Genomic DNA, 16,093 nt, shown 5'->3' on the forward strand with positions numbered 1-16,093 from the left:
TCAGAATGTGGAACTGTCGTAGGAGCATTATAGCTATTTTATCCATAATTTGAAATGTACTAATTCATGGTTTTAAAACTATACTTCCTCCAGCAAAGCAGAATTACAAGTATGCCGGCATTCCAAGCAGTTCTACAGGGAGAAAGCTGTTACTCCCTTGCTCCTCTCAAGTCTTCAATGAGTACTGAAGCTGACTAAACTGGTTCCTAGACACTGAATGTTATAAATACAAGATGGCCCTGGACTACTTACCTTTCCCATATCCCTACAATTGCAGCTGGTCAGTTCTCTTTGCTCGTAAAAGTCCCTTACTGAAGATGTCCTCTTGAGTCACTTTGATCATCTTCAGGACTGCTCAGAAGCCTTCCCTGTTGGGGGCAGTTTATATTTGATCATTTTGTTTCCAATTTCCCTTTGATCTTCATCTGGATTACTTTCCCTCACCTTCTAAAAGAATTGTCAGATCACTGAGTCATTTTAATTGCTCTTTGTATGGATGTGGCATTCCAGTTGCTCCAATGGAATATTTGTAAAATAGAATAAACTACACTGATTCTCTGTCAATGTTTCTAATGAGATTAGAATGACAATATATAATATTGCTTTTACTCAAGATAGGCTATAACAACTTTTTAGAGTTTGAGCTAAATGAAAAAATATCTCTGTAGTGAGACATAACAGAGGGACTGGTGGGTTTTGAATGAAAATTAAGTCCAAGAAACTTGATTTAAAAGTTTTGATTTTTTTAGTGACTCATAGCTATACTACAACCACTTTAAGAATGTATGCTGCATCATATCCAGGTGTTGTTGGATAACTTGTATGCTTTATTTTGGGCTTACTACTTCCACTTCTCCCCTGACGCTTTGGCTTGGTATATACACAGCTTTTGTACCAGTATAACTGCCAGTTACGAGTAGATTTTTTTTTCAGCTGTATAATTATACTGGTACAACCCCTAATGTGGCTGCAGTTATATTGGTGTAAAGTTGCCTTATACTAGCATATCTTCTTTCCTTTCCCATAAGCTATAGATATAGTTAAATCTCTACAATGTCTGTGTGTAGACAAGGCCTTTGAATTTCCAGATGTTTCCTTTGTCAGTGTGCTGTAGTATCTAACCCAGTGGGTGAAATTTGACTTTAAAATCTTATATACTAACTAGGAAATAGCAACAAACTAACATTTAAGCAACAAAGATTCTAAAGCTTTGAAATTTTCTTTGAATAACAGAAGGCTTAAACAGATGCTAAACAATTTCAGATGTCACCAAAGCATCAGGGATTTTAACAGGTTTATATCAGCATGTTTAATGCTCTCCCTGTTTTGAGGCTATGCTTACAATGCTTAGTTTTTATAAACATTACAATATCTAGGGGTTACTAGAATATTCTAATCCACTTATTTTTAATAAGGTACTCAGTGTGGTAGCTTTTATTGCAAGACCTTCCAGGGGGAATGTGAGGGTTTTGTTGAAAAACATAAAATTTCTACTTTAATACATACTGCTTGCTCTAGAGCACCGCTATCTGTTATTATTTAGTATAAGTTATATGTAGCTATTATTTCATGCTAAATTAAAGCTCATCTTTACTTTGCAGGCTTTTTGAAGATGCCCTAATGCAAAGAGGCAATTTATTATATATCAGAACTATGTACAACTCACTGTAGGTCATTGGACTGGGTTCCTACAGTTATTCTGCAAGATAATGTAACAAGAAGATGCTCTAGTTTCAAAGGACTTTCCATAAGGATCAATCTATATTCTGTAAAATGGGACTGAATTATTTGGACTTTTGGAAATGAGTGTGAAGTTAGGATTATTACTCTGGCATAATGTTCTCCCACTCTTATGTGATACATAATGGAAAATATTAATAGAAGTGGTAGAAGGAACAATTTGTTTTCACAAAATCTGCTAAACAAGTATCTGAAATTATTTTACTGGAAGACTTTAAAGTGAGAAAAATTGGGTAGATTCAGTTAAATCAAACATTTTAAAATATAGTTCTAAAGAAAATTTTTTTTTTTTTAATTTTTATAACCTGTTAGAAGCTTGAACAAACTTCAATCCTGCCAGCTACTTCCATTTTGCAGAATATCCCTTTCAGATTACTGATAGCACTGAAATAATCGGCACAGTTGTAGGGGAGAAATGTTCATTACTTTGTCCTCTGAGAGGGCCCAGTAACGTGAGAGAGAATCTGCTAAATTTCTTTCTTTTGACAGATGGTGTATATAATTTGGCTCAATTCTGTGGAATTTTAAGTATATAAAAACCCTGAGAACAAGCATCACTAGATATAATGATAGGTTTCAGAGTAGCAGCCATGTTAGTCTGTATCCGCAAAAAGAAAAGGAGGACTTGTGGCACTTTAGAGACTAACAAATTTGTTAGTCTCTAAGGTGCCACAACAAATTTGTTAGTCTCTAAGGTGCCACAAGTCCTCCTTTTCTTTTTACTAGATATGTAATTTTTTCAGTAGGTAAAATTGTTGACATAAATCACTTTAATTCCCTTTTCAAGGAAAAATTCAGTATTAAATGTTCTATAAATTTTGTATTATACTCACCGTTGTGGCCAATAACATATCTGAAACTTTGGTTTCCTAATGTGGGCTAAAGATTTTTGTTCTAAGCTAAAATATAGCTTCCACCTCAGTCTAATAGTTTCATCTATTCTGAGCTACTCTGCTCAATTCCCAGTGTTCTATACAACAGTTTAAGTCTGAATTATGTTTATAAACCTAGAATCATGTGATGGCTCTGCTCCTCTAAACTCTCCAGCTCACTATCTCCACTATATCTTGTTGGCTTTTTGCTGCTGAATTCAGTTTTTTATACTGCCCCTAAATTTTCATTATGTTGCAGACTTTTGTATTAACCAAGGCATTTAGGATTCTTATCACCAGGAAGCAGTTCTGCTTTATTAAATGCATCCCTTCCCCAATATATTTCCCTATCAAATTTTGCTAGCAGCTAGTTGTTCTGTTGCATAACCCACTATCCACTCTACCAGTGATTCTCAATCTACTTACCATTGTAGGCTGCATATGAAACAATCTGGGTTGTAGGGGCTGTATCCACACAATATACATACCATCTGTCTGTCCCCGAGGATAACACATGGACCTGAGCAGTGTGCTGATGGTTAAAAATCACTGCTCTATACCATCAACAATGTAAATAAATGTTACTGCTTAAGCAACCCACAGTGAAATAACTTACAGTGCTGATATCAAAAGCACCATCACATCAGTGGTAACACCTCACTGAGCTAGATAAATAAGGGCAGTTCACTAAGTTTTCTACAAACTGGCAAACTCCATCTAGTTAACATTTTGAGTTTTCATCACATAATGAGGACCCTAAAGATGTTTAAAAAATTAATGTACGTTATGGAACAATTCTGCAATAAATTCAAAAAGCAAGGGTGATTATGGTGCAATTTGTGGTAATTGAACTATTAGATGGGTCTAGCCTGTGTTACAATTAGAAAAGAACTGGTGTGGATAGCTGTTGATTCTGCATGCACTTTATATGTTTAAATACAATGCAGCGGTTATCACAGGTTTCTCACTGAGCAGCAGAATGGTTCTAGCATTTTCTGTGCTTACACAACTGGGAATCTGTCATAAAGTAAGTGCCTGGGCTGGGAGGAGGAGGAAGGAGACAGGAAGCCAGTTAGTTACTATGACACCTAATTTCTGCCTTCCACCAGATTTTATTTATATGGAATTCCTACAGAGCTGTGTATAGGATCCTGCAAGACCTTCCCCCACATATTGGTCCATGTGAGAACTTTCAGTTTATGTATGCTAGCAATATTGTACCTAATGTATGTCACCAAAAACATAAGAACGGCCATACTGGGTCAGACCAAAGGTCCATCCAGCCCAGTATCCTGTCTACTGACAGTGGCCAATGCCAGGTGCCCCAGAGGCAGTGAACCTAACAGGTAACTAGTGATCTCTCTCCTGCCATCCATCTCCACCCTCTGACAAATAGAGGCTCGGGACACCATTGCTTACCCGTCCTGGCTAATAGCCATTAATGGACATAACCTCCATGAATTTATCCAGTTCTGTTTTAAACTCTGTTATAGTCCTAGCCTTCACAACCTCCTCAGGCAAGGAGTTCCACAGGTTGACTGTGCGCTGAGTGAAGAACTTCCTTTTATTTATTTTGAACCTGTTACCCATTAATTTCATTTGGTGGCCCCTCCTTCTTATGGGAACAAGTAAATAACTTTTCCTTATTCACTTTCTCCACACCACTCATGATTTTATATACCTCTATCATATCCATACCCTCTTTTCCAAGCTGAAAAATCCTAGCCTCTTTAATCTCTCTGCATATGGGACCCATTCCAAACCCCTAATCATTTTAGTTGCCCTTTTCCCAACCTTTTCTTATGCCAGTATATCTTTTTTGAGATGAAGGGACCACATCTGTATGCAGTATTCAAGATGTGGGCGTACCATGATTTATATAAGGACAATAAGATATTCTCCGTCTTATACTCTATCCCTTTTTTAATGATTCCTAACATCCCATTTGCTTTTTTGACTGCTGCTACACACTGCATGGACGTCTTCAGACTATCCACGAAGACTCCAAGATCTTTCTCCTGATTAGGTGTAGGTAAATTAGCCTCCATCGTATTGTATGTATTGTTGGGATTATTTTTTCCAATGTGCATTACTTTACATTTATCCACATTAAATTTCATTTGCCATTTTGTTGCCCAATCACTTAGTTTTGTGAGATCTTTTTGAAGTTCTTCACAGTCCGCTTTGGTCTTAACTATCTTGAGCAGTTTAGTATTATCTGCAAACTTTGCCACCTCACTATTTACCCCTTTCTCCAGATCATTTATGAATAAGTTGAATAGGATTGGTCCTAGGTAACACTACTAGTTACCCCTCTCCATCTGAAAATTTACCATTTATTCCTACCCTTTATTCCCTGTCTTTTAACCTATTCTCAATCCATGAAAGGATCTTGCCTCTTATCCCATGATAACTTAATTTACATAAGAGCCTTTGATGAGGGATCTTGTCAAAGGCTTTCTGGAAATCTAAGTACATTACATCCACTGGATCCCCCTTCTCCACATGTTTGACCCCTCAAAGAACTCTAATAGATTAGTAAGACATGATCTCCCGTTACAGAAACCATTTTGACTTTTGCGCAAAAATTTATGTTCTTCTATGTGTCTGACAATTTTATTCTTTACTATTGTTTCAACTAATTTGCCTGGTACTGATGTTAGACTTAACGGTTTGTAATTGCTAGGATCACCTCTAGAGCTCTTCTAAATATTGGCATTACATTAGCTATCTTCCAGTCATTGGGTACAGTAGCTGATTTAAAGGATAGGTTACAAACCATAGTTAATAGTTCCGCAATTTCACATTTGAGTTCTTTCAGAACTCTTGGGTGAATGCCATCTGGTCCCGGTGACTTGTTACTGTTAAGTTTCTCAATTAATTCCAAAACCTCCTCTAGTATCACTTCAATCTGTGACAATTCCTCAGATTTGTCACCTACAAAAGACGGCTCAGGTTTGGGAATCTCCCTACCATCCTCAGCCGTGAAGACTGAAGCAAAGAATTCATTTAGTTTCTCCACGATGACTTTACCATCTTTAAGTGCTCCTTTTGTATCTCAGTCATCCAGGGGCCCCACTGGTTGTTTAGCAGGCTTCCTGCTTCTGATGTACTTAAAAAACATTTTGTTATTACCTTTTGAGATTTTGGCTAGCTGTTCTTCAAACACCTTTTTGGCTTTTCCTACTAAATTTTTACATTTAATTTGGCAGTGTTTATGCTCCTTTCTATTTACCTCACTAGGATTTGACTTCCACTTTTTAAAAGATACCTTTTTATCTCTCTCTGCTTCTTTTACATAGTTGTTAAGCCACGGTGGCTCTTTTTTAGTTCTTTTACTTTTTTTAATTTGGGGTATACATTTAAGTTGAGCCTCTATTATGGTGTCTTTGAACAGTGTCCATGCAGCTTGCAGGGGTTTCACTCTTGTCACTGTACCTTTTAATTTCTGTTTTAACTAACCTCCTCATTTTTGCAGAGTTCCCCTTTCTGAAATTAAATACCAGTGTTGGGCTGTTGAGGTGTTCTGCCCACCACAGGAATGTTAAAAGTTGTTATATTATGATCATTATTTCCAAGCAGTCCTGTTATAGTTACCTCTTGGACCCGATCCTGCGCTCCACTCAGGACTAGATCGAGAGTTGCCTCTCTCCTTGTGGGTTCCTGTACCAGCTGCTCCAAGAAGCAGTCATTTAAAGTATCGAGAAATTTTGTGTCTGCATTTCATCCTGAGGTGACATGTACCCAGTCAATATGGGGATAATTGAAATCCCCCACTATTATTGAGTTTTTTATTTTGATAGCCTCTCTAATCTCCCTTAGCATTTCATCGTCACTATCACTGTCCTGGTCATGTGGTCAATAATAGATCCCTACTATTATATTCTTATTGAGCATGGAATTACTAACCATAGAGATTCTATGGAACATGTGGATTCATTTAAGATTTTTATTTCATTTGATTCTACATTTTCTTTCACATATAGTGCCACTCCCCCTGCATGACCTGTTCTGTCCTTCTGATATATTTTGTACCCCGGAATGATTGTGTCCCATTGATTGTCCTCGCTCCACCAGGTTTCTGTGATGCCTATTATATCAATAGCCTCCTTTAACACAAGCCTTTCTAGTTGACCCATCTTATTATTTAGACTTCTAGCATTTGTGTACAAGCACTTTAAAAACTTGTCATGGTTTATTTGTCTGCCCTTTTCTTTATGTGAACATTTCTCATTTGATCTGGCCCATACTTTATCCTCTTTCATCCCTCCTCCTGACTAAAACCTAGAGAATCTCTTCAATAGACTCTCCTCTAAGAGAAGTCTCTGTCTGATCCACGTGCGTCTCTGCAGCAATTGGCTTTCCCGCATCTCTCAGTTTAAAAACTGCTCTGCAACCTTTTTAATGTTAAGTGCCAGCAGTCTAGATCCACTTTGGCTTAGGTGGAGCCCATGCTTCCTGTATAGGCTCCCCCATCCCAAAAGTTTCCCCAGTTCCTAATAAATGTAAACCCCTCCTCTCTACACCATCGTCTCATCCATGCATTGAGACTCTGAAGTTTTGCTTGCCTGCCTACCTGACCCTGCGCATGGAATTGGTAGCATTTCTGAGAATGCCACCACAGAGGTCCTGGATTTCAGTCTCTTTCCTAAATTTTGCCTTGTCAAGGTTCCTTCCCCACTCTGAACTCTAGGGTACAGATGTGGGGACCTGCATGAAAACCTCCTAAGCTTACTTTTACCAGCTTAGGTTAAAACTTCCCCAAGGAACAAACTATTTTACCTTTTGTCCTTGGACTTTCGCTGCCACCACCAAACGTCTAACCGGTATTATATTATTAGGAAAGAGTCCATTTGGAAATGTCTTCCCCCCCCCCCAAATCCTCCCAAACGTTACCCCCCCTTTCCTGGGGAAGGTTTGATAAAAATCCTCACCAATTTGCATAGGTAACCACAGACCCAAACCCTTGGATCTTAAGAACAATGAAAAAGCATTCAGTTTCTTAAAAGAAGAATTTTAATAGAAGAAAAAGTAAAAAGAATCGCCTCTGTAAAATCAGGATGGTAAATACCTTACAGGGTAATTAGATTCAAAACATAGAGAATTCCTCTAGGCAAAACCTTAAGTTACAAAAAGACACAAAAACAGGAATATCCATTCCATTCAGCACAGCTTATTTTTCTCACCCATTTAAAGAAATCAGAATCTAACGCATATCTAGCTAGATTATTTACTAAGTTCTAAGACTCCATTCCTGTTCTGTCCCCAGCAAAAGCATCACACAGACAGAGAGAGAGGCTTTGTTTTTCCCTCCCCCCAGCTTTTGAAAGTATCTCCTCATTGGTCATTTTGGTCAGGTGCCAGCGAGGTTATCCTAGCTTCTTAACCCTTTACCAGTGAAAGGGTTTTTCCTCTGGCCAGGAGGGATTTTAAAGGTGTTTACCCTTCCCTTTATATTTATGACAGGCCTCCAGGACGTCTCTCCTACCCTTCCCTACATCACTGGTACCTACATGTACCATGACCACCAGCTCCTCCCCAGCACTACACATAAGTCTATCTAGATGCCTCGAGAGATCTGCAACCTTCGCACCAGGCAGGCAAGTCACCATACGGTTCTCCTGGTCATCACAAACCCTAATGATCGAATCTCCCATTATTAACACCTGCCTTTTCCTAATGACTGGAGTTCCCTCCCCCGGAGAGGTAACCTCAGTGTGAAAGGATGCAACTTTCATTTTATTGGCAGTAGTTATATGACACTTTAAAGGGAGAAAAAAATCTTTACATTTTCAATACTTCAGATTATTAAAACTGAAAACTTGTATAATTTCTGAAACTATGGAACACTAACAGGAAACTGCTGGATTGATTAAGTAACAATGTCTTGCTCCTGCAAAGTTTTGCCATAGGCTTCTAAATCCTGTTTTGCTTTCTGACTTCTCTGCCATGTTGTGAAGCATGCTCCCACTCCTAGAGTAAAAAGTTGCAAGTCTGCTTTCTAAATCTAAATTACTCTTCCTTTTGATAGAATCATAGAATATCAGGGTTGGAAGGGACCTCAGGATGTCATCTAGTCCAATCCCCTGCTCAAAGCAGGACCAATCCCCAACTAAATCATCCCAGCCAGGGCTTCGTCAAGCCTGACCTTAAAAACTTACAAGGAAGGAGATTCCACCAGCTCCCTAGGTAACGCATTCCAGTGCTTCACCACCCTCCTAGTGAAAAAGTTTTTCCTAATATCCAACCTAAACCTCTCCCACTGCAACTTGAGACCATTACTCCTTGTTCTGTCATCTGGTACCACTGAGAACAGTCTAGATCCATCCTCTTTGGAACCCCCTTTCAGGTAGTTGAAAGCAGCTATCAAATCCCCCCTCATTCTTCTCTTCTGCAGACTAAACAATCCCTGTTCCCTCAGCCTCTCCTCATAAGTCATGTGCTCTAGCCCTCCAATAATTTTTATTGCTCTCCGCTGGAGTGTTTACAATTTTTCCACATCCTTCTTGTAGTAGGGGGGGGGCCCGAAAAATGGACACAGTGCTCCAGATGAGGCCTCACCAATGCTGAATAGAGCAGAATGATCACGTCCTTCAATCTGCTGGCAGTGCCCCTACTTATACAGCCTAAAATGCCGTGAGCCTTCTTGGCAACAAGGGCACACTATTGACTCATATCCAGCTTCTCATCCATTGTAACCCCTAGGGCATTTTCTGCAGAACTGCTGCCTAGCTGCTCGGTCCTTAGTCTGTAGCGGTGCATGGGATGCTTCCATTCTAAGTGCAGGCCTCTGCACTTGTCCTTGTTATACCTCATCAGATTTCTTTTGGCCCAATCCTCTAATTCGTTTAGGTCCCCCTGTATCCTATCCCTACCCTCCAGCATATCTACCACTCCTCCCAGTTTAGTGTCATCTGCAAACTTGCTGAGGGTGCAATCCACATCATCCTTCAGATCGTTAACAAAACTGGCCCCAGGACTGACCTTTGGGGCACTCCGCTTGATACCAGCTGCCAACTAGACATGGAGCCATTGATCACTACCCATTCATTTATAGTTTGCATTTTACTTCTCTTGAATGGTGGAACTAATCTGTAGTCAGTTACTTCTGAATTGTCATGCACTGTCAACTTTGTCAGCTTTTGAGATACTTGGTGTTTAGTGCCTCAGTTCTAGGAGTCAAGTGATTACATGAGAATCTCAGCTTTCACTTAAAGCAAAGAAAACTCTGACACTATGAGCAGAATGAATTATAAAGGCTTAGAAACCAGAGGCAAAATTTATTAACAATGATTAAGTGACTCTCATGGTTGTTGGGGGCCTAGCTCATGACTTTTAAATGTTGGTGATTGGCAATAGTGCACACTGCTCCTAGAGGTAGTGACAACAGACACCTAGTTTACTAAAGGTAAAATTTTCAAAGTTGCTTAAATGACATCCTCCTAAATCCTATTTTCAAAAGGGACTTGTGCATTTAGGAGCCTAAAACTCTCCTAGGACTTATTGAAAGTCAATGGGATTTTGGCTCCTGTGTGTTTAAGTCCCTTTTGAAACTGAGACTTTGGCTCCTAAGTCACTTAAGTTAAAATTTTCAAAAGTGCTTGACTTTAAATTTTCAGGTTTCAGAGTGGTAGCTGTGTTAGTCTGTATCAGCAAAAAGAATGAGGAGTACTTGTGGCACCTAGAGACTAACAAATTTATTTGGGCATAAGCTTTCGTGGGCTGCAAAAGCTTATGCCCAAATAAATTTTAGTCTCTAAAGTGCCACAAGTACTCTTTGTTTTTTTTTAATTTTCAATGTTATGTTTAGAAATACACTCACCAAAGAATAAAATATACCTGTATTAGAGAAGTGAGAGAATTGCATTGGTTGGGTTTCTACTTCAATTTGTACAAAAGCAGAAATTTTACCTCTCTCATTTCAGAGTAGCTTGATGACTCAAGCATCACCTCTAAGCAGTTATTTGTTCCTGTGTATATTTGGTTCCTGTGTATATTTGATTCCTGCTTTACTTTTTTGCCTTGTACCCATCAAATGCACTGATTCAGTGGCAATATAGACAAGTGACAACTATGGCAAAGTGAATTTAATACCAGGAGAAAGAAACTTCTCAAATTAACATAGCACTCATATTCCAGAGAAAACAGGAAATGTTAATTACAGAAGTTTTACAGATGAGTATGTATATAGAGCAGATATCTCCTGCTAATTAACTTTTGATAAACCACCAGCAGCAAGAGATAAGACTACGAGATGATGTCTGTGTGCTGGAACTTGCTGTTCTTTATCCAAGTGAAATTAAAGGGATCCCTCTTCTGAAAACTTATTTTGTACTTGTAACCATATTCTGTGCTGACCTGTATATAAAGTAATTTCTGATTCTCCAAGTGATTTCCACAACCATATTTAATTAATCAACTGGCAAATTATGTTTGGGAAGTACAGCTCCAGAGCACCTGAATAGCAGTCTCAGGACTATCTTGGATGCTTTCTGGTAATATTAGATATTTTACCACTTATGTATGTACAGAAAAAATGGGATTCCCAAGTTCATCAACTTTTTTTCAAGTACTATAAAATAGCTTCTTTTAAAGCCTTTTCAATTTGAAAACAAAACTGCATGGCTTTTGCTTTTCTTCAAAATGCAAACTCTTAAAACTTAATCTTTTCATGAAAAAAAATTACTTTCTTTACTGGATAAATGGCAACTACATTCCCCTACCCTGATAAGCATTTCACATCACAAATCAAACTAGTGTAATTATACTGCAGTCTCATAGGCGCTTTCCAATGTTTGGCTGATTGTTGAGTTCTAGTAAGTTACTGCACTCCCATTTTCAAATCAAATGCAAATTAACCTTTTGTAGTGGTAGAAGTAGATATGAGTGGAAAATGTACATTAGTCTGGCTGAAGTTTTGAAAAGTTCATTGTCTTCCCTTCATGAAGGGATGCTGCAGCAGTTGTAGAGCAGATGGACGCTCATGTTGATTTCTGCATAATAGGGTGAGGGAAATTAATACATAAAATAAACGGTTGTTACAAAACATGCATGTTGCTTAACTGTTAAATTATAAAATCTAAATACAATCTTAACTCATCACTTCTCCAGTCATTCCTTTTTTTTGGACTTTCTTCGGGGGGAAGGGCTTGGTGAAAAGTGCAGGTTGACATTAATTTGATAGTATTCTTAACTCATAAATAATTTTCTCTAGCCCTCTGAACTCATTGTCACTCTCTCTGAATTCCTTCCAATTAGTCAATAGCTTTCTTGTAATCTGGCTATTCCAGGGGCAGTTGCATCAAAGCTATTTAAAGAATGATTTATTTCTCTGCTTGCTGACTCTACGTGTATGCAGTGACCAAATCTGCATATGTCGGCTACTTTTAGTTCCCTCCCTGTTTTTGAGCCTTTGGGATAGACTATAGTCATATTTTCAGGCTTATCTCCACAACCATGTGGGCTAGAAACTTTTTCTTTTTTATTATTACATGAAAGCTGAGATTTTTGTGGAATCACTTGACTCCAGGAGCTAAGACTTTAAAAAGAACATCCCAAATGGCAAGAATCATGATTAAGTTACAAGAATTGGGAACACTGGAAAGACCTCTTTCTAGGTTTCCTTCCTCTGTTTGGGCTTCCGTATGCATGTTTTAATTTTGCATTTTTTCAAACTGAATCTAATATTGTTTTCTGCCCATGTATTTAATTTTTCTAGATCATTTGAATTTTGTTTGAAGCTGCTCCTAATTTAGTATTTTATGCAGATTTTAACATTCTAGTTAATTCCTCTTTTCCATTAATGAAGACTGTAAGTAAACCCAGATGTAATATCAAAACCCACGTGGTACCAAATTTCCCATCATGATTTTTCAAAGAGAGTTGTACAATAAGGCACTTTTGGGGCGGGGAGGATGTTGGGCTAATTCTCAATGTTCATTGGATGTATATCAAGGGGAAAAGGCCTTGAGGTTGAGGAATGGGACAGAGTGCCATAAGACTTAGATTTGGTTTCCTCTTCACAGCCTTTCTTTGTGACGATGGACAAGTAAATTAATCTGTGTGCTCCTTCCTTCATTTTTGTAAAACTGAAACAATACCTGCATCATAGGGGCATTGGTGCTAAATTAATGTAAAGTGCTTTAAAAGTCTTGGATGGAAGTGTCTTAGTAAATGCAAAATCACCCAGTCTGATGAATACTCACATTTTCATTTACAGTCTATCAATAGCTGTTTTACAGGATTTTCTTCCCTTGGGACCTAGGTGAGCAAGACAGTATTGTGGGAGGGGAAGCAGGCACAAAGAGGCAGTGACTCACCCTAGGTCACATAGTAGGTCAGTAACAAAATGGGAGTAGAACCCAGATCTTCTGACTCTCCAGCCACTGCCTTATCACTAAATCATTTGCCTCTCTATGGTGCTCAAATTCTTTCCTCAGCTGCCCATAAAAGTCTCCCATTAATTTCACTGGAATGTCTGCAGACAGCAGGAAACTGTCTGTTGTGCTATTCCTACCCTTTCAAATGTAACTTTTCTGTTTGTGTTGGGAGTAAACTGTTTAAAAATCTCAAAATAATTTAAACTTTTTTTAAAGTAAACATTGCAAAACAACACCCAGGGCTGCTGAATGACTTATATGGAATGTGCTCTCTGTTTCAGAAAGAGAACATATTTTCTAGAGTGGTAGTGGCTAAAGAATTTTCTAATAGAAAAGTAAATAGTTATGTGAGGGCTCCCTCATTTATGACCCAGTCTTGTAAGTTGTTTCCCTTTGCTAGCCCTAAGTCAGATCCTAGCACTGAGGGCATTTTTAAGGTGTCTCCACTGAACTCAGGAGATTTGCCTAAAGATTCATGGCATGCTATAGCTCCATATAAATAGTGAGGCCAGGATTTGATGGGGAACAAGACCCAAAAAACCAAGAAGTTCATAACTTTTGATAAATGGCACTATGGAGTTTGAAACCTTCATATTTAGTATTACTTCAAGCCTTCTTGGAATGCTAAGTAAATGAAACCTTAAATAGGCATTTTAACTTATAGGAGATAACCCAAGCTTCCACTGATGATCAGTAACAGTCAAACACTTTGAGAAACTGCATCAAAGATCAGAAGTGGTTATTTCAAACTAATATATATAAACTAAAAAAACTACTTACCTGGTTAAGCATACATGGACAAAGTCTGCTGCTTTTCCTGAGAAATGGTCAGGTAAAGAAGGCATCAGTCCTCTATAGGCTCCAATGTAAAACATAGCTGCTAGCCTATCCATGGAAGCCAGAGGTGGTTTACCCGTTGCCATCTCAAATACAGTGCATCCAATACTCCAGATGTCTGATTTTCTTCCATATCCAGATTCATTTATTACTTCTGGTGCCATCCAATATGGAGTCCCATGCACAGACTTGAGCATTTCACTGTGTGTGCCACTCAGGCTTACCCATGCTAAACGCTTTGCACATCCAAAGTCAATCAGCTTTATTACACCATTTGGCATAAGCATAACATTATTGCCTTTGATATCTCTGTGTACCACACAGTTTTTATGTAAATATGCAATCCCTTGTAGAATTTGTTTTGTATATTTACAGAAGACAATTTCTGGCAATGGCCCAAAACGATTAATAATACTAGAAATTGAGCCACCAGGAACAAACTCCATGAAAATGCTTACAATGTTATCTTTTAAACATGTTCCTAAATAGGTTACAATGTTGATATGCTTTAGTGTTTTCAACAGGTCAACTTCTTCTTGCAACTTCTGATACTCCTTTTCTGTAGTGACTTTATCTGAGGTATCCAAAGCAACTTGTTTCACTGCTATTAATTGTCCTTGGCTTGTCAGACCACAGTACACCTGCAATCAAACCAGTATTTGAAAAAAATTAAATATGAATTAAAGACAGGCTTTTTAAAAAATAAATGTATCATGGAAGTTGATCTAGAACTCATCTATATAATCCAAAATATTTTGACACATACAATAAATGGGATAATGGGGGAAATAGTTATAAAGAAATTATGTCGTTTGAGGCAAATGCATATTTTTAAAAATATTCAGACTTTAACTTACAGTGCCATAGGCTCCCTTTCCAAGGATTTCACCTCTAGTCCATGTGATAGGATCCTTATGACCTGGACTGCTTTCTGGAAATGCAGTAGATTCGTTGAAGTTCAACAAGTCACTTTCCCTCTTTGGTGCCAGGAAAGCTTTACTGTAACTCTGCTAGAGAGGTGGAAGTCAAGGTGAGGGTGGGTCAGAGGAGAAAGGAAGATAAAGCCTTCATTTTAATGTTATTCACATGTTTTAAAAAATGATAATCTGAAATTCTTCTTCTTTATAATATTTCTTTAGAGAAGTCAAATTACAAGGCTCATGGTCACCCCATAGGCACAACGACAATACTATGTAAGAAGTACTTTTAAGTAATGTGTAAGTATGGTACCTAGGCACTATTGAATGCCAGTGAGAAAGCATGCTAGGAAATCCATCTGGGAAGAAAAAGTGATAAAAGGGTATCCCCTTGTCTGTCACCCTAGTTCTCAGGGACCTACATTTAACTAATATGAAGAATCAACCTGACACTAGCCTTGGACTAGATAATACATTTAAATATATCCCTGCCCTAGACATGGCTTCCTCCAGAACAATTGCTCTAAAACAAGATGGAGCTAATTTGGAAGGGGCATTTCAGAATGAAGGGAAATAGTTTCCCTGTCTACCCATGGTTCTTATGAGACGGGACAGTGAAATCTGTCAGGTGGGTGGGGATTTACTATTTTTTGTCACAGTAGCGCCTGTGTATCAGGGCCCTATTGTGCTAAGCAGTGCACCAACACACAGTGAAAAATAATTACTGCCCTGAAGTTACAAAGGGGATGGGGCAGGGGGAAGCAGTAGAGAGGTGAAATGACTTGCACAAGGTCACACAGCAGGTTAGTGGCTAAGCTCAGAAGAGAACCCAGGTCTCTTGAGGCCTAGTTCAGTGCCCTAGCAAATATGCTCTACTCCCTCCCTAATAGAGCTCTCTTACTTTTATTTTATTTTTCCCAATTTAAACTCATTTCAATCTTCTATGGTAAGCCAACACTTATGGCCATTTCTAGGGCAGCTATCTGATGGCTAACATAGATCTAAAAGGAGGAGGTGGCCCTCTGTGGAAGGCAGGCACCACTTGTAGTACTTATGGTTAGAGAGCCAGTGCTTTTGCCTTGGCCCAAAGAAATCTATGGGTTTGTTCCTGTGGCAGAAATATCTCTTGTCCCTTTTCTTGACCCCATTTCCCTAGTTTATCACTGCTCATTATTTTAGCCTTGCCCATCTTAGTTTCTCCATAATTACTCCTTTCATCCTGGAATATTGTCACTGTTGGTCAGGCTTATTTGTCACTTCTGTTGGTCTTCAAGATGGATACTCTGCTGATCCCAATTGCTTACTGAGATTCTGAGAAAGTGACTACATAGTCAAAGGAGTGTAGGCT

The 16,093-nt window shown here is 38.5% G+C and overlaps 1 protein-coding gene across 9 annotated transcripts in view; it reads right to left on the reverse strand.

Moving 5' to 3' along the window:
- Positions 1–91: 91 nt before the first annotated feature.
- The window catches only part of MAP3K19 (mitogen-activated protein kinase kinase kinase 19), a 40,094-nt gene continuing 24,092 nt past the window's right edge, over positions 92–16,093 (reverse strand). For 7 of the 9 annotated variants that reach the window (XM_048869200.2, XM_075117788.1, XM_075117785.1 and 4 more), the window contains 3 exons: positions 14,686–14,838; positions 13,772–14,469; positions 10,685–11,605 (listed from right to left, as the gene is read on the reverse strand). In XM_048869200.2, coding sequence (XP_048725157.2) covers positions 11,539–11,605; positions 13,772–14,469; positions 14,686–14,838 — 918 coding nt within the window. In that variant the 3' untranslated portion in view covers positions 10,685–11,538. Of the gene's footprint in view, positions 369–10,684; positions 11,606–13,771; positions 14,470–14,685; positions 14,839–16,093 lie in introns of those variants that run through there. The other 2 variants (XM_075117790.1, XM_075117789.1) reach the window with 2 other exon arrangements.

This window comes from Caretta caretta, chromosome 11, assembly GCF_965140235.1.
Source record: "Caretta caretta isolate rCarCar2 chromosome 11, rCarCar1.hap1, whole genome shotgun sequence".
NCBI lineage: Eukaryota > Metazoa > Chordata > Testudines > Cheloniidae > Caretta > Caretta caretta.